This window comes from Haplochromis burtoni, unplaced genomic scaffold, assembly GCF_018398535.1.
Source record: "Haplochromis burtoni strain Fernald_Lab_line unplaced genomic scaffold, NCSU_Asbu1 Contig_124, whole genome shotgun sequence".
Lineage (NCBI taxonomy): Eukaryota > Metazoa > Chordata > Actinopteri > Cichliformes > Cichlidae > Haplochromis > Haplochromis burtoni.
The window spans coordinates 255,209-273,305 of record NW_024582485.1 but is presented as its reverse complement, the minus strand read 5'-3'; the positions used below and the strand labels follow the sequence as shown (position 1 = coordinate 273,305).

At 41.5% G+C, this 18,097-nt stretch overlaps 1 protein-coding gene across 5 annotated transcripts; it reads right to left on the bottom strand.

Annotated features, from left to right (window-relative positions):
* Positions 1-8,964: 8,964 nt before the first annotated feature.
* LOC102308295 lies at positions 8,965-17,757 on the bottom strand. 5 transcript variants are annotated; one of them, XM_005929444.3, is made up of 7 exons: positions 17,570-17,757; positions 16,009-16,105; positions 13,689-13,783; positions 12,260-13,054; positions 11,528-11,725; positions 10,901-11,111; positions 8,965-10,553 (listed from the first exon to the last, which is right to left on the bottom strand). In XM_005929444.3, exons 4-7 carry the CDS (start codon positions 12,963-12,965, stop codon positions 10,301-10,303), a joined length of 1,368 nt encoding a protein of 455 aa, XP_005929506.1. In that variant the 5' UTR covers positions 12,966-13,054; positions 13,689-13,783; positions 16,009-16,105; positions 17,570-17,757; the 3' UTR covers positions 8,965-10,300. The 5 variants fall into 5 exon arrangements, with proteins under 5 accessions (XP_005929506.1, XP_042079887.1, XP_005929505.1 ...); XM_042223953.1 differs by lacking the exon at positions 17,570-17,757 and adding an exon at positions 17,082-17,521; XM_005929443.3 differs by lacking the exon at positions 13,689-13,783.
* Between the last annotated feature and the right edge of the window lie 340 nt (positions 17,758-18,097).

Here is an 18,097-nt window from a genome sequence, read left to right as displayed (position 1 = left end):
ACCAACAGACCACCGCAAAAGACCCTCAGCCAGATCGATACATTTTAAAAAGGCTTATGTAATAAAGTCCCAAATTTACCACGTATTAAAGTATTGTTATGATTACACGGTACTTGAAACCTAACAATAATTTGTTGTGTGCTGTATCTTTTGATACTTTATTTTTAGCAGAACAGCGTGGTTCAAAAAACAAACAGAGCATTTCAAACATTTCCCGTTTGTTTCCTGTTTGTAGACTACAGCAGCAATGTCTATCTCCAGATGGCGGCTCTCACCATTCTTCACATTTTCATTCACTTATTCTTCGTATAAATATCTTGTAATCATTCCTGTCAAAAAAACTTGGATCATCTCTCCCCATGTGGGATAAATTTTACTCCTTCTAATTCCAACCTGACATTTAGTATTGCCACTTCTCACGAATGTTTATTGTTTTGTTGCCTTTTGGAGCATTTTCATAGGATTATCTGATAAATATTGCTGTGAGGAAAAAACATCCAAGAAGTTTGTGCTGCAGTTTTGGTGAATGAAAATGTGTTTTATAAACACGTAGCACTCATTAGAGGCCGTCTGTGTGATGTAGCTGCATAGTTTATGGACACAATTAACCTATGTTAGCAATTTTGGCACTTTGACATGACCCTGACTCATTTGAAATGAGTCAGGGTCATGTCAAAGTGCTAAAATGGTCAAATGAGTCATATGACCATTTTTCAGATGTGGGTTAGGGGTTCAGATTGCCCTCACTTGGGTAAGGGGTCACACAAAGGTGATTAGCAACTCGATAGCTCAACCCAAGGTTTACCAGTCTAGCTACGAGGATGTTCACAAAAAACATGTAGTGTTCGCAGCATCTTTAAAAGTCATCTTTGCACAGAGGTCTGAGGCATCTTCCAGGAATGGTGGCACTGTTTTCCTGTGAACTGACTGTCAGTAAGTGGCAATTTCATATCTGTTGATCTCAAACATGGCCTGCTTCGGAGCACGTTAGGTCAGCTGAACAAGTTACCATGGTGATGTACCCCAATAAGAAGTGAACTCCCTTCATCATACCGACAACTCAGAGTTAACCCTGAAGTTATAGAATAGAATAGAATAGAATTCAACTTTATTGTCATTGCACATGCACAGGTACAGGGCAACAAAATGCAGTTTGCATCCATCCAGAAGTGCTTTAGTGATATAGATATATTACAATATATATTAGCAATAATATAGATATGTGAGTATATTACAGAAATGGGTCTATTATGGTATGTTATAATGTACACGGTATGAAGTATGTTGTGAATATTCTATAACTATAAGTATGTACAGGCTGTAGTGAGTACAAGCTATGTACAGGCTATGAACAGGATATAAATATGAAAAACTATACAGAATATGAAATAAATAACTTTACAGAATCTGAGATATACAGCTATACAGAAATGGGAACTATGCAAGTTGTAAACAGTCTGAAGGTTCTCAGTCATCCAGGTCATCGTAGTCAAAGGAGCTTGCAAAGAAAAGCGTCTGGACTTCTTTAAGTTGCTTGAAGACGTTTCACCTCTCATCCGAGAAGCTTCTTCAGTTCTAAGGTCAAATGGTGGAGAGTCCCAGATATAAACCTAGTGGGAGTTTCCCCCCACAGAGGGACAAAAGGACCCCCTGATGATCCTCTAATCACCTGAGCCAAGGTGTGAAACTTGGGTGTGGGCCCCAATCAGCCAGAGTTTCAGGTGAGGTCATTGTGAAACCTGGCCCCACCTTGTCATGCAATCTGATCAGTCCCAGGATGTGAGTGGACGTTAAGGCGTCTGGAAACCAAACTGCGATCTATAATCCAGAAGTTTTCGTAATCCCTTCCAGACCTCTTCAAAGATGGCCTCGCTCACATCGCTGGGCCATCTGACCTCAGGAATTCGCATGAAAGGTGGGCCAGGTTTCACAATGAACCACCTGAAACTCTGGCTGATTGGGGCCCGCACCCAATTTCACACCTTGGCTCAGGTGATTAGAGGATCATCAGGGGGTCCTTTTGTCCCTCTGTGGGGGGAAACTCCCACTAGGTTTATATCTGGGACTCTCCACCATTTGACCTTAGAACTGAAGAAGCTTCTCGGATGAGAGGTGAAACGTCTTCAAGCAACTTAAAGAAGTCCAGACGCTTTTCTTTGCAAGCTCCTTTGACAAGTTGTAAACAGTTGTAGGATTAAAGATTATCGAATGTACAGAATGATTATTTACACAGAGCTATACAGTAGTGCAGTTAAGATAAGTGAGGGTGTAGATAGTTTCTACAGAGGCTATATAAAGTGCTAGTGGTTGTGAGTGGTGGTTCAGTCCATGTTATTATTGTGTGTTTGAGGGTACGGTTGTCCATTGTGGGTGTGTGTATGTTCAGTCCATGAGTTAACGTGGGTCAGATGTCAGGAGGCAGAGTTCAGGAGTCTGACAGCTGTGGGGAAGAAGCTGTTCCGGTACCTGGTGGTCTTAGTCCGGAGGCTCCTGTAGCGCCTCCCAGAGGGCAGGAGGGTGAAGAGTCCATGTGATGGGTGACTGGGGTCTTTGATGATTTTCCCAGCCCTTTTCAGACACCGCTTCCTGTAGATGTCTTTTATGGCAGGAAGTGGTGCTCCGGCGATGCGCTGGGCAGTTTTCACGACCCTCTGCAACGCCTTCCGGTCCGAGGCAGAGCAGTTCCCGTACCAGACTGTTATACAGTTGGTCAGGATGCTCTCGATGGTGCAGCGATAGAAGTTCACCAGGATGTCTGAGGACAGGTGGTTCTTCCTCAGAGTCCTCAAGAAGAAGAGGCGCTGGTGAGCCTTCTTGACCAGCTTGGAGCAGTTGGTCGTCCAGATGAGATCCTCGGAGATGTGGACTCCCAGGAACTTGAAGCTGCTCACACGCTCCACAGCCGTCCCCTTAATGTGGATGGGTGGATGTGGGTCAGCATTCCTCCTGTAGTCCACGATGAGCTCCTTGGTCTTCTCGGTGTTAAGCAGCAGGTTGTTTGTGTCGCACCACTCAGCCAGACGATCCACCTCCTCCCTGTAGGCGGCCTCATCGTTGTCACTGATGAGGCCAATCACCGTGGTGTCATCTGCAAACTTAATGATGGTGTTGGAACCATCAGCAGGTCTGCAGTCGTGGGTGAAGAGGGAGTAGAGGAAAGGGCTCATCACACAGCCTTGTGGTACACCGGTGTTCATTGTGATGGTAGATGAGCAGGGTTATCCAGCCGGACATGTTGGGGGCGGTTGGTCAGGAAGTCCAGTAACCATTTGCAGATGAGGGAACTGATGCCCAGGTCTGTCAGTTTCCTGATGAGTTGTGAGGGGTGGATTGTATTGAATGCTGAACTGAAGTCTATAAACAGCATTCTGGCGTAGGTGTTGTTGTTGTCCAGGTGTGATAAGCTCAAATCCAGCTTCAGGTGCAGTATTGAGTGGATTTGCTTCACAGGGAGAGAATACAAGGAAATCTACAGGAAATCCACCTGACTCATGTCCAACATGCTCTCAACACCTGACAAAACTAAATCTATCTCAGTGAAAAATTGTTACATTTGTGGTGAACACAGGAACTTGGAAGCTCTGCGGAAATTAAAATTTAATGTACATCACTTCTGCCCTTGTCACGATCATTCAACAGATGTTTCATTTGTAGCCACATACACTCATTCATTTCAGTTAAATTTGAATTATGTACTGCAAATTAATAAAATGTATAGAGAAACCAACCAACCATCTCCTGTGAGGAAGTACTTGACACCTGGGCATAAATATCAACCGATTTATCAGGAAAAAACCTCCAGCAGAACCAGGCTCAGTGAGAACAGCCATGTGCTCTGACTAAAGGTTAGGAAAAAGCGAGGATAGAGAAAAGAATGTAGAGAGATGGCAAACAGCATAACAAATACTTGGCAGGTTGGTGGGACCAGTCACCACAGATCGAGTAGTTCCAGAGTGAGAGAGACACGCTTGCCAGAAAGTACAGAGAGGTGGCAGAGAAGAAAAAGAACCAACCAAATCTAAGCTAGATTTAAATTATTTGTTTTCATTAGTTAATAAGACCCACTAAGAACTATAACACAATTAGGTAGAAATGATAAGAAAATCCATGCGGCTGTTTGTTTGAGTCACGAGAGGACTGGGGCCCATTCCATGACAGTGGCATGCCAATTGTATGTAATATAAATTCATTTAAACTGTTAACTTAGACAAAAGCCAATCAAAATCTAATGTGCAATTTAAACTCTTATTGAGTTTAGAGTAAAAAATCCCCCTTTCTGTGATTGTTGGGTTTTCTCTGTATGTATTATTGTAGGGTCTACCTTACAATGTAAAGCGACTGTTGAGGCAACTGTTGTTGTGATTTGGCGCTATATAAATAAACTTGAATTGAACTGAATTGTAAAATCCAATGAGGTCAGTGTTGGAAGAAGAAATGCTGTGGATCACAGGAAGTTCCACAGCAGGCCAGAAGTTACAGAAACTTAACTAAGGGAGGCTTAAGGGTCACCTGATCTAGCCCTAGCTAAACTCTGACATCTGAAGGCTTTGTCTCCCATTCTACTTTTGGAAACTCTAGGAAAAAACTAAGATTGCAATCTGAGAGCAAAGTGTTCAATTGATAAGATAGGTGCTAATATGACATCTAATATAATACTATGAGGTCTTAACAATATGATGGGACATGGTTATACAATGTTTTGTGGTGAGTAGAAGGATTTTAAGTTGAAATTTAGATTTTAGAGGAAGCCAATAAAGACAAGTCAAAATATGGGAGAAATATTATCTCCCCCTTCCCTGTCAGTGCTCTTGCTGCAGTGTTTTGGACAAACTGAAAGCTTTTAAGGGAACTTACAGAACAACCCAATAATAATGAATTATAAATGATTCCAAGAGTCCTCACAGTGCTGCTAGGGACGAGGGTAATGCCATCCAAGTCAGTATCTGGTTAGACACATTGTTTCTTCAAGGGCCAAGTACGAAAATTTCAGTTTTGTTTGAATTTAGAAGTAGGAAACTACAGGTCACCCAGGCCTGTATGTCTTTTAAACACGCCTGTAGTTTAACTGCTCTTTATCATCTGGCTTCACAGATAAATATACCTCTTTAAATAGCAATAAAAATTTAGGTTTTGTGTTTTTTTATAACGTTACTTAAGGGACGGATGTATGGACCAAAGGTTATTGGTCTCAAAACAGGGCCCCATGAAACTCAATGACACTGCTGAATCTCTGTTTGCCCTTCTGTAAACGTCACTGTACACCACTGTCATGTCTGTAAACATCAGCTTTCATTCTTCTGTCCGTCTGTCACAAATTACCCCGACACTCATCTTCACCCACGTCACCCTGCCTTCACTCTCTTCTTTCCTCCGTTAAACACTGTCTGTTGTTTGTGATGGTTGACCCAAGGTATGGAAACTCGTCCACCTTCAATACCTCAATTCTTTGCATCTTCTTTGCTACATATATTACCTCTCCAGACTCTTGTCCACCTGCTCCCTGCTCTCACTTATGTTGTTGCAAACAACATAGTCCACAGAGACTCCTGTCTGGCCTTATTTGTTAACCTGTCCATCACCAAATAAGAAGGGCCTAAGAGCTGACACCTGATGATCTCATGGCCACCTTGAACCCATCAATCACCCCTACCGCACACCTGCAGTACCGCAGTTCCTCTCTTGACAGTTTATTATAGGCTTTCTCTAGAAGACATAGTGATGCTTCTTCTGACCTTGTCTATACTTCCCCAGTATCACTCTCAAAGCAAACATAGACTCTGTCTCTGCATGAAACCATACTGCTACTTACTGACCATCACGTCTCCTCTTAACCTAGCTCCTGCAACTCTTCCCCATATCTTCAAGGCATGCCTCCTCAGATGTATCCCTCTGTGGTTACTGCACCCCTGCACATCACTGTCCTCTCTCCTACACATCTTCATACCTCCACAGGCAAGTTATTTAGGCCAGCCACCTTCCAATTGACTAACTTTCCCTCATTTTCTTCATTCATCAGCGCCTCAAAGCACTCCATCCATCTTCTCAGCACGCTCACTTTACTTGTTAGTACACTGACATTTCTGTCCTTAATAACCCTAACCTGCTGCAGGTCTATTTCAATCATTAGAATGACTGTAGCAATAAAATTAATGCAGAGTTAACTGAATCATTCATTTAACCAGAATAAATCCTCATCTGTATATCGTGGTTTAAATCATGACTCAAGTCATCACTATCACGTCATGCTTTCAAACAACATTGCAGTTTTCAGTCCACATCACTGACTACATGTGTGTAAAAGTCAGATAAAGGACTATAGTGAAACAATGGCTTTGGGGGAGGAGACAAAAGATCAGAAAGAGAGGAAGGGAAGGGTGCAGTCTTTGTATCACTCCTTCACTCCACCAGCTCCTGTAGTGCTGTGAACAGCTGGCCTACTTTACCCTTCTCCATTTTTTATGATACTCACAGACACTTATTGGCACATACACAGTGCACACACAGGCACAACATTTATGCCCTTTTAAACATGCAGATTCAGCAGTCAAATGTCAGCTGTGAAAACAGCATGACCAAATTATTAATAGACAATTATGTGGTTTGCATTATCAATATATTTAGACAGTGTACACTAGACTAGGTAGCTGGGGATCGGTCCGCCAGGGCCTCCGGTCCTGGCTGCCGCCTGGCACACAATGCACTCAACTCCTATGGCGCCTCCTGTGGGTGATGGGCCTGCAGGAAGATGTGCCCATGTCCCTTTTTCAGGCTGTGCCTGGCCGGGCCTCATGGACTAAGGCCCGGCCCTCAGGCACCCTCCCAGGCCTAGTTCCAGGGCAGGGCCCCGGTAACCCTATCCCAAGCAGGAGTCTTCTGAATTGCTCTTTGTCTGGTCCCTCAGCCAGGACCAATTTGCCATGGGAGACCCTACCAAGGGGCAAAAGCCCCCAGACAACATAGCCCGTTGGATCCCTGGGACACACAAACCCCTCCACTGCAATACGGTAGCAATTCAGTGATTTGATGATCAATTTTGTAATCGTATCACCAGACCTGCACCTCCATTGCCAAAGCCACTTCACTGAGCTGCGATCGCAAGGTGATGAAGGGAGCCACCAGGCTAAAGGAGGAGTCTTATCGGGCTTGGTTAGCCTGTGTTGTCTTGGTCGACACGTCTCTACAATGTTGCGTGGAGATCAGGGGCGGTACCTCTGGATTGGCAGACTGGGCTGGTGGTTCCCATTTTTAAGAAGGGGGACCAGAGGGTGTGTTCCAGCTATAACACTCCACAGCCTCCCTGGGAAAGTCTATGCCAGGGTGCTGGAGAAGAGGGTCCGTCCATTAGTCGAACCTCGGATACAGGAAGAACAATGTGGTTTTCATCCTGGTCGTGGAACACTGGACCAGCTCTTTATCCTTCTATACCTGAGGGTGCATGGGAGTTTGCCAAACCAGTCTACATGTGTTTTGTGGACTTGGAGAAGGCATTCGACCGTGTCTCTCAGCGTGTGCTGCAGCAGGTGCTTCGGGAGTATGGGGTGTGTGGCCCGATCCTTATACAACCGTAATAAGGCCTTGGTCCGCATAGCTGGCAATAGGAGTGTTTCAGGTTAGGCTATTGTTGACTACTACTGACTATTGTTGAAGAGTTCCCTTAAATTTTGAGTCAACATCTAAACAGTTTCACTAGCTGCCATATGAAAAATGCTAATCCTACTGCTAGTAGTGACCACAGATTTGTAGTGGCCTAAAATTAACTGCAAAACACTTGCAGCTAGCATAGGATTTTAATTTATCTATATACCTGTGCAGCTGGTTGGGGGCTATTGGAGAAAGGCATTTAAAGTCATCACAGAGCGGTGCCAGTGGCCTCACATGGTGACCTGCCAGGCAAACTGCTTGTTGCCACAGGCAGTGTAACAACTGAGCCTTTGCTATGGCAACAGTCTCCTCCAACAAAAGGGCAAAGACCTGTGGCGCTTTCAGCTGGTGCAGGATTTAGAGAGTGTACAAACGGATACACATGGCTCGATGCACTCAGTTTTCAGCAGTGATGAATACACACAAAACTGTTGAAACACAGCAAATATTTTTTTTATTACTTTTTTATGTTACTGCATGGTTTGGATTACTTGCTATGAGAAAGTTGTGACCTTAAGTCTGACCTTAATTTCAACACCAAACTCTTTTTTGGCCAACTGTGATTATTTCTGAAGCCCTAAAATACTTGGTATCCAAGACACGGTGAGTCATGAGTTTGTGAACTCAGCTGAAAATGTGCTAAACATGGATAGCACTAATAAGAAACTGTAGCAACCAAGAACGACAACTTATTAGTGGCACTACACTGCAGCATATGAATAAGGAAAAAACCTCATCCACTGCAGCTTACTGCACTTAACAAGTAGACATCCCCCCCCCCCAGCATATCATCTGAGTGTCCACATGAATTTATGTAACAATGTAGTTAAGAAATATGGACAAAGCAACAGAAAAAAAAAACACTGCAGTGCATTGAAGCGTTCCTGTTCCTGAATAACGAGTTTGTTTTGAAAACAAAGGAATACAAAGTGTAGATACTTGTGTCAAAATTTAGGGAGTAAAAGTAAAAAGTAAATACTCAAGTAAAAATACCTGAAAATTCTACTTAAGTATTTTTACTTGTATTTGTTACTTTGTACTTCGTCTCTAACTTTGTCTTACTCATTTCATATTTAAGTAAACCACTGCAGTCTTCTACATTTGACTTATGAGAAAGACTTTTGTCAGATAACTGCATCTGTGTGTAATTTATACTCATGTCTGGCAAATACCTAAATAAGACCGCTTTGTGTGTAATTGGATCTTTAAAACACGTGTGTAAGCATGTAAGGATGTGTTAAGGAAGGTGATGCTTCTCATTGTTGAGGCCAATTAAAGGAGAACCAAATCATGTGTTGTTTCAAGCATCTACTCACTCAAGTCTGACATTTAAAGAACAAAATACATTTTTTATTGTTTTTGAAGTATTTTTTGTTCATACAACAACTGGGCAGGCTTGTGTGAACAGCAGGACAGATCATCGCTATCACTGTCTCATCCATCCTGGAGATGATCAAACAGCACTACGTCCACAGCGTTTCCAGCATCATGTAGGACACCTTCAGTGGTTCCCGCTGAGTTTTTTCCACTCTTACCATCAGGGAGGAGATATAAAAGCTGCCCCCAAACAAAAACTTTTATGTTTCTCATGGCTAGGTGCTTGATTTTATACTTGCAAAAAAAGAAAAAGAGGATTCAATCAAACAATACAATTCTTCAGAAAAAAGGGCTTGTATTAGAAAAAAAAACCCCAAAATAAAAAATATAAAAGTTCACACAACTTGTAAAAATTGTTTAACAAACACACATGCTTGGATCAACCATTCAAAAATAAGCACTGAATTAACATTAACAATCTGTAGCATTTCAGTGGAGCTACAAAGAAGCAGCTTCTTGCCTTTTCAATTCAGTTTGCTTGCTACTCAGCTTTGATGCTAATGGTTTGGGTTTGTTTTGTACTTTTGTTATTTGCTTTCATTCTTTGTGCCAGAAACAAAGATTATAATAACAGTGACTTCAGTTTTTCCAGTTCATTAAAAATAAAAAATAAAAAAATCAGCCAGAGCAAAATCAATATGCAAACAGATCTATCATTTCTCCCCGTTTAAGAAAAAAGAAAACTACCTTAAATGACCGTAAACGCAAAAACAAAATTAAATTTAAGGAAACTGATCTACAATTCATGTAAATCTAGAAAGATTATAATCCTCTACAAAGATCTACAACACAGCTCATGTAAATTCACCTCCTCGTGCACTGGAAAAAGCTTTCTGATTAGGCCAACAGTTCAATAACTCTCTGCAGTAATGTGGCTTTTTTGTTGGCTTTGCAATATACATCTCAAGACTTTCCAGACTGCTCACATTTAGGTCCTGCCTGTTAAGGGTGGTTTAAAGCTCACATGTCACATCCACTATCGCGCACTGGTGTTGCTTCGGCCGGTTGTGCAAATCTAGATTTTTGTAACATGTAACACTGCGTTGTGCTGCTGTGGCTGCCGCTGGGTTACAGACATCAGTGTATGATTGTACGATCGTGTCAGAATTCAGCTTATAGTGAGCGTGATGTTGCAACAGTTTGAAAACATAAGACTTTGTGGGAAAAAGAAAACAATCTCTGTAGTGTCTCAGAGTCTGGTTGACGTCAGATGACAGTGTTGTCTGAATGTCAGTGTCTATCATTCAGCTTCATTTGGCAACCTGTGGCTTAACCGCGGTCTTTACTCCCCTTCCCAAACACAATCACATTCTTGAAAAAGGTTTCTTTGTCGCATTGTGGTGATGATGTTGATCCTGTTCTCGGACAGCTCCTGCAGCTCTCTGATCAGCTCCTGCAAAGACGGACTCGGCCAGGGGTGGTCGTTGCGGTCACTTTTGAGAATGTACGAGCGCTCCACGATCAGCTCCAGCTGCTCGAGGTGTTTGAGATTGCTGAGGAGCAGGAGGTCACTTTTTGGTTCCTCAAGGAAATATCTATAGAAAAAGGGCAAAAAATATATGTTTTAGACTCCTGATAGGAAGATCTGGTGCTGGGGCAACTGGAAACCCACAAAGAAAAAATAAACATTTGATGACTCTTTCCAGCAGATTAATGTTTGGGTTGTATTTAAGAAAATGCTGCAACATAGTTTAAAGTTCTAGTGCCTTTGTTAAATAAATGAAGCAAGTTTAAGCCACCAACATTTTTTTTTTTTAAATTGTCAGTCAGTACTGCATGAAGGTAATCGATTAAATGTAATCTGTAATAATTTCACTGAGCAATGTTATCCATCTACAATAACAATAAATAATAAATAGAAAATAAAAATCTGCCATCTCACCGTATCCTGAGAGTCTTGAGCTGAGGAAATAGTGAGGGAAGCTTTTTGCAGAGACTGCCGGAGAAGCGGTTCTGATGCATGTCGAGGTGCTCAAGTTTCTTGACTTTCTTCACGATGTAGCATAAATCCCTGAGTGATATGATCACTCTCAGCACCAGCCTGGTCACACGGGGTGGAAAAACGGTTGTATAGAAAGCAAGAGGATTCCCACCTAGACAGACAGAAATCAGAAGAGTTACAGGAGGCAGTTTTGGCCTAAAGCTTGATCTTTTTCTTTTTTTTTTTTTCTTTTTTTTTTTAAATTTGCTTCTTACTTTTACAAACAGGAAGAAGGAACAGGCAACACATGGGACAAACAAAGTTTTCATCCCCCGTTTTCTGATGGAGAAAATTTGTCCTACTAACTAAGGATGTATACAGCATCAGAGTATTCACTAAAATGCTGGCAGGCAACCTTTACACAAATACTAATACCTGCTTTTTAAAAATAAAATAATGAGTACTATTTGTAGTGCTGCTAGGACTTATGTGGCTAGTCTGTGCTACTGCTTTATTTTGTATATCAGGTCAAATTTGCGAAACTAAACTAAAAAAAACAAAAACACATTGAACAATGGTTACACTCACCAATGATTTCCAGTGACTCTAGCTGATACAGATAACTCAGCCAGGACTCTAGACGACATTTGACGCCAATTTTTAGGTACCTATAGCGAACAGTCAGTGACTTCAGTGAGGTCAGTCCCCTCAGCGCGTTCTCAGACAGCATGGTTTCTGGGTAATTCACCAACTCCAGAGAAGTCAGTGCTGGGCCACCGTACGCTTCTATAGGACCAAATAATGGGAGCAAGTTAGTCAAACGTTTGCTAATAATTTGGCACAGTGGCTGATCTAACTGTCCCACCACTACAGGCTTAGGTAGTAAGTAAAACTGAATGGTGACTGATCAGTAAAAGGACATCTTTAGTTAAGTTTATTAAGACCCTCATTAGTTGCAGCATCATAGCAGTTATTCTTCCTCGTGTCACATGTGATCCAGCAACTCTTAGCAAGTTGACTCCTTTAGGAAAAAACTATGATAAACAGTATCATTCACTCTGTACTCAGTAATGTCTTTGATGCTGCAAGTTAGATACATTGCTAATAAATGTATGAAATTACTGAAAGCCGTCTGATTTTTTGACCCGCTGAGTCACAAAATACATTTGATCCAGTTACACAGCAGCTGTAAATGTTGTTTGGGGAGCAATTTAGCAGGTAAACCCACATGTAAAGTGTGATTTTAATATTTCAGGTGAAAAAAAATGTATACTGGTTCTAATGCAGGGTTATAAAATGCTGTAAAGACACTAGACTTACCTGGGTCTTCTGGGTCTGGGGGATAAAAATAGTCGTCGGGCAGTGGCACTGGGTTCTCTGTAATCTCCCAGGATAGGTGTTTCAGCTTCTTTAGGTTCAATAGCAAGTTATGGAAGGCCTTAGATGGCACTGGTGCCACCACCTGCAGCTTTGCTTCAGCCTGCTGGTGAAACAGCAAATATTCCAGATTGTACAAGCGTGACACGCTGTTTACGAACTCAGCAGTGCTTGGCAGCTGGATGTTACACACACTCAGGTGAGTCAGCCGCTCTGCTAGCTGCCCAGTCTGGCACTGCTGTAGCATTGGCTCGCTCCATGTGGCGTTTCGTATCCCGAGAGTCTTCAGGTTGGGGAAATCAGGCAGGTTGTCCACATTTTTCTTCTTGTAATGCTGCTGTGCCTCCGTGCAGACAATAGTGGTGAGCCGTGGAAGGGACTTCACAAGGTGTTTCCAGTCTTTGGGCCTCAAACGTCGCACTGCAACATGGGTCACCCTGCGATACTTTAGTGTGTCCCAGAATCCAGCTGTGTAGCGTGGAAAGTTGGATAGGACCACCATGTGGTTCCGCCATAGGCATGGGTGGTCAATCAGCTTTTTGAGGACTTTGCAGCAGCAGCGTACCCTGTGCTTTTCCTGTGTGCTCAGGTAGCTGAACACCATGACCCAAACTTCGGGTGGCAGATGTGATAGCCACTTGACCCTCATGTTAACTTGTTGGAAGCCTCAGCTCCAGGCCTGTTTAACGCTCCTTTGGCCTAACTCCTTGCCTTCAAGTTTTCGAAGGCAGGCTGCACCTGAAAAGTTAACAACAATAACACTTTTACCATCCAGACTAAAATAATACAATGAAGATACACAGAACTCGCTTAAGCCATCTCTCAAATAAGTTTATTTTTGGCCAGTTACTCAAGAAAGTCTCTTGATGCATGCTCAGCCGGATAAGGTCTGTTCAGTGGAGAAATGTTTCTCCCACTGAACAGAATCAACTTTTTGGTATTTCCTTACCTGGCTGTAGACGAAGGACTACAGTCTTTAATCTACTTTAAAGACAAATATGACTGCAAATTCAAACATCATGGGCTAAATCACTGTAAACAAAGCAGTATTGTATTAATCCAAGTTATAGTCATAGCCATTGTTTGGTAATTGGTGTCTAAACTATTTATACAGAAGTTGAAAGTTGTGCTGTGAAGAATGAAATTATATTACTCCAAGAAAGCTATCCAGCATTTTTGTCAAAATGATTGCAAACACCTTTACCTTAGGGCAGATGTGGTAAAAGCATGCTGAAAATAATTATGTGGTAAAATTAACATCCATTCAAATACAATGCTTTCGCCAAATGTCCCTCCAGTTTACAAATAAATGTATATTTAACACATCTCTTTAGTGGATATATATAGTTCAAAAATAATTGTGATTTCTTACCTGGTAGAAACTCCTGGGAAAAATAAATTTGGTCTTATGCCTTCAATAAACACATCCCCATGATCCTTAAGCCCAGAGGCAGAAGCTTTTCCAGCCTGCACGCTCAGAGTCAAATGACAATGAGTGAGTATCTCTGGTCTGTGACTCTTAAAAAGCTTGCTGGTACTTGATTAACATACGACTCCATGATGTAATAATACCTGCACACCCTGTTTATCTACAGGTTACTATCTACATGTGACCTTAGTAATCAGCCTTTTGTATTGTCCCCGAGTCTTGATTTTGTCACTAATCCTTTGTGTAGCGACAGACTCCTTGATCACCCAGATTTAAACCACACCTCAGTGATTGATTGCTGTCCTCTCCCTTCCTCCTCTGCAACATCATAAAAGTAAGGCTTTGGGAGTAGTCCAGGGTTGCTGTGTCTGAAAGCCCACCGTAAGCTTCAACAGTTCACACCTACCTACACCCTTATTCATGCATTCCAAAGCACTCACCTCTTGGCTGGGGGTGTCAACGAGTATGACCTCAACAACAACTCTTGATGGCTGAAGCCCCACAAAAGATGTAATGTCTGAATACCTAAACCCGTCAGCCATTTTCTTACAGACAAAACAGCCAGAAATTTTTCTAGGCAATGAAAGACAGACGTTCATTTGAGAACACAAATGCTCATTACAGTCAGATCAGAAAAGAGTGATTAATCTGCCAGCTCCTGAAAAAAGTCTGTCCAAGGATGTCCAGCAGTGGTAATGGGTCTGAGACAACCTCTGACATGACCTGATTACTCAAACATTATTGGCAGTTCTTGTGTGAAAGAACTGTTAAAATAAAATACCTTGAAGGATGTAAACAACTACAAAAAGACATGACTGGACTACAACAAGATACAAAATGTGTCCAGTTCTCTCTGTGATCACATTTGCAGTGATGTGTATAAGCGTTGGCAAACAAATGTTGCTCGTCTATGCAGCACATCTTGAGCACTCCACTGATTATGAAGTGGAGAAAGAAAGTTTATTTACAGTCCATGTAAAGTACTCAGCCTGTACTCTATTACTTACGTATTAGGAGGCAAAATCTTAACATCTAACAGAACTTTATAACACTCAAAAGTCAGAAGCCAAAAAGCTGAGACTATTTAGTCCTATCATATCCATCCATTTTGTTCAGTCTGTAGATGGTTTCTGCAAGCTGATAATTATAGTGCATGTCAGCTCAAACAACATTTCTTATTCTGCAGTTTGTGTATAAATATATTTCATGTCTTCAGAGGAACCCAAGTGATGATGACTTTAACGCTCATTCAGTGTGTTACCTTCCATAATAACACAAAGAGGTCTAACAGAATAAACAACCATGTTTTCCTACTGAAACTGATCCAAAGCATGTAAGTAACGATTGCTGATACTTTGAAACAAAGGTAGTGAGAGAGAAATGATCACTTATTTATCTACAGTTTACAGTCTTTTCATCTCATGGCCGGGTGGGTCAACGACTCTCATAAAAGCCCAACAACTCTCGATAGCTCGAGTCCCCAGAAGGCGGTTAATGGCTGGGTATCTATAGCAGCCAGTTGTTTTCACACATGCAAAGAAACCACCAGCTTTTCTAGACATTAAAAGACAGATGTGCTTATTAGAATAAAAAAGTTAATCAAAGTCAGACCAGAAAACTGTGTTTGATCTGCCGGCTCCCTACAATAAAGTCTGTCCAAATATGTCCAGTGGTGAGAATGAGGCACAGCTTCGAACATAAAATGACTGAACCATCATTTCCAAGAGTTCTGGTAGAAGTGTAAACACATTCACACTTTTCCCCCACTATTTCATTTTGCTATTCATCTCTGTGGTTTTGCTACAGCATGAACACTGTATTCAGAAAGAATTTGCATCCATAATTCTTGCTAAACTATTGTATGTAAAAAAAAAAAATAATAATTTACACTGAGTTGTACCAAAAGTTATGGCTCATCATTTTAGCTAATTGCTCATCAAACTGAAAATAGTCTAAAAAATAAATTACACTGGTAAACTGCAGATACAGATAAGAGACATCTTACAATTCTTTATCATAGAAGTTGTAACATCACAAATTGCGGTGTAATCGCACCTAAAACATGAGACTGTAACAGATCAGCCTAAATAAAGTAAAATAATTAAATAACTGGAAATTTGTTTGCGGTTTAGCTCATTCTTTCCTGAATTTAAACATTAGCAGAGTTAAATGCATGCAAGCTCCAGGCTTTCTACTGTTACAAGTAAACATGCTATCAGTTATTCATCATCAGTTTATAATATTAAACTGTTATCAGACTTACAGTGTAGATGCTTCGTTGAGAGGTCTTGACCGTTATTTCTTGATCAGCTGATCAAAGTGCTTTCTTGGCAGTTATGAGGGAAATGATCGGTCAACTCCTGGGAGGGACAAGGAAAGAGATTTAGTTCAATTGTATTTATGTAGTGCCAAATCACAACATCAGTTGCCTCTATGCTATGATAAAAGGCGAAGACCCTACAATAATACTGAGAAAAGTCCAACAATCAGATGAGCAAGCACTTTGGTGACAGTGAGAAGGAAACATTCATTTAAACAGGAAGAAATCTCCTAAAGAACCAGGCTCAGGGAGTGGGGGCCATCTGCAGCCACTGGGTTAGGGAAGCTGATTGTTTTTAAATTTCATACTTTTCTTTCTTTTCTTTTTTAGCAATGCTATGCCAATGCTAATGATATATGTAAATAATGAATATTAATGGCCAGGCGACGGGCGAGCCGTAAACACAGCAATATCAAACATAGTCATTGCAAGCAGAAAGAAAAAACAAAAGAAAAAAGGGCAACTAATTTGGTATATGTAATCCCAGATCAAGTAGAGGAAAAGCGTTGGATCACAGTCAGTACTTTGTTGCAGCGCCTCCGACTTTCATAAAAAGCCAACCTGAAATCTTTAATTGGAATGTCTCATGACTAATCATTGAATCTTCCTGCTCCTTTTTGAACATGAACGTTATTTGGAGTTGTGGTTGCTCGTTTTCCTTGTGTTTTTCTTTGTTCATTTGTCTCTTTTAATTCTATTTTGTTGTACTTTTTCAATATGTTCAAAATAAAGATTCAATCAATGTCACTTTAATCCACAGTTGCTTTGGACTGTAAGTCTATGTCCTTGTGTTTAGGTGTTACTGCTGGTCATTTCTTATCCGTGTATTTCAGCCAACCAATTTCATATAATTCTGTCACAAACACTCTCCTTTCTGCCCATGTTTTATTTTTAAAAGCATGCCAATTTGAATTTTCTGCCTACCTTTTGGCTTTTTGTTTCTCCCTTCTATACAGTTATCTGCTCCACCTTAATGTGTCTAACCTGCATCTGTATTTAAGGTTTGTTTTACGTACCTTAGTTTCCTTCCAGATGTGTTCGCAGTGTTCTTTTAGTACTCCTCCCATGACAGTCTTCTAGTGTTTTTGCCTCTGCTTGCTTCATATTTCTCTGTTTGCTTCATATTTCTCTGTTTGTGTGGTTGCATTGATTACCTTTGTCCCAACTCCTTTTTTATCACAAAGAATTTGAACCTTAATCTCATCAATGGAGTTGCACATTTGGGTCTTATCAGTTGTTACACTGCTGAAAGGTCCTCTAGTGTTTTGCAAGGAGCACTAAACAGACACTTTAGAAATGTCTACCATTGCATTTTGGGGTAGCCTGTTTGTTAAGGGTCACTAGTCAGGCAGGACTCAAACAGTTCAGTGCGTTTATTTACAGTAAATAACAGTTTTAACAGGAGATCAACCCCAGCAAAAGTCCTGGGCTTCCACACAACAGGGTTATTCCACAAATCCACATGGATCCAAAGATTCTCTCCCAAGAACACAAAACAGCTCACCGCTCTCCCGCAAAGGTCCCTCGTAGACAAGGAAACAGCAGGTAAGCTGCTTTTTTTTTTTTTTGTCCCCACTTACAGGCAAACCGCACAATCCCAGTGGTGAAGGAGCCAGACTTCACTAACTGGTTAAAACTCAACAATCCAACAAAGCCTGCAGCGCTGCCACTACCTTAAGTGGTAGCACAAACAAGGACATCGGGAACAGGTGTGTGACTCCTCCAGGTGTGTAAGCCAGAGGGCGGGAACCAGAAGAAAGTCCCACTTCTGAACCAAAACCAACCCATGCACTCACACACTCGATAAAGGAGAGACATTAAAAACTGCACATAAACTATGTTGAATCAAAGAGAGCAACAATGCTAGCTCTCTTTGAGCACAATATGCAGACTTTAGCTCAAGGATGGGGAACTCCAGGCCTCGAGGGCCGGTGTCCTGCAGGTTTTAGATCTCACCCTGGGTCAACACATCTGAATCAAATGATTAGTTCATTACCAGGTCTCTGGAGAACGTCAAGACATGTTGAGGAGG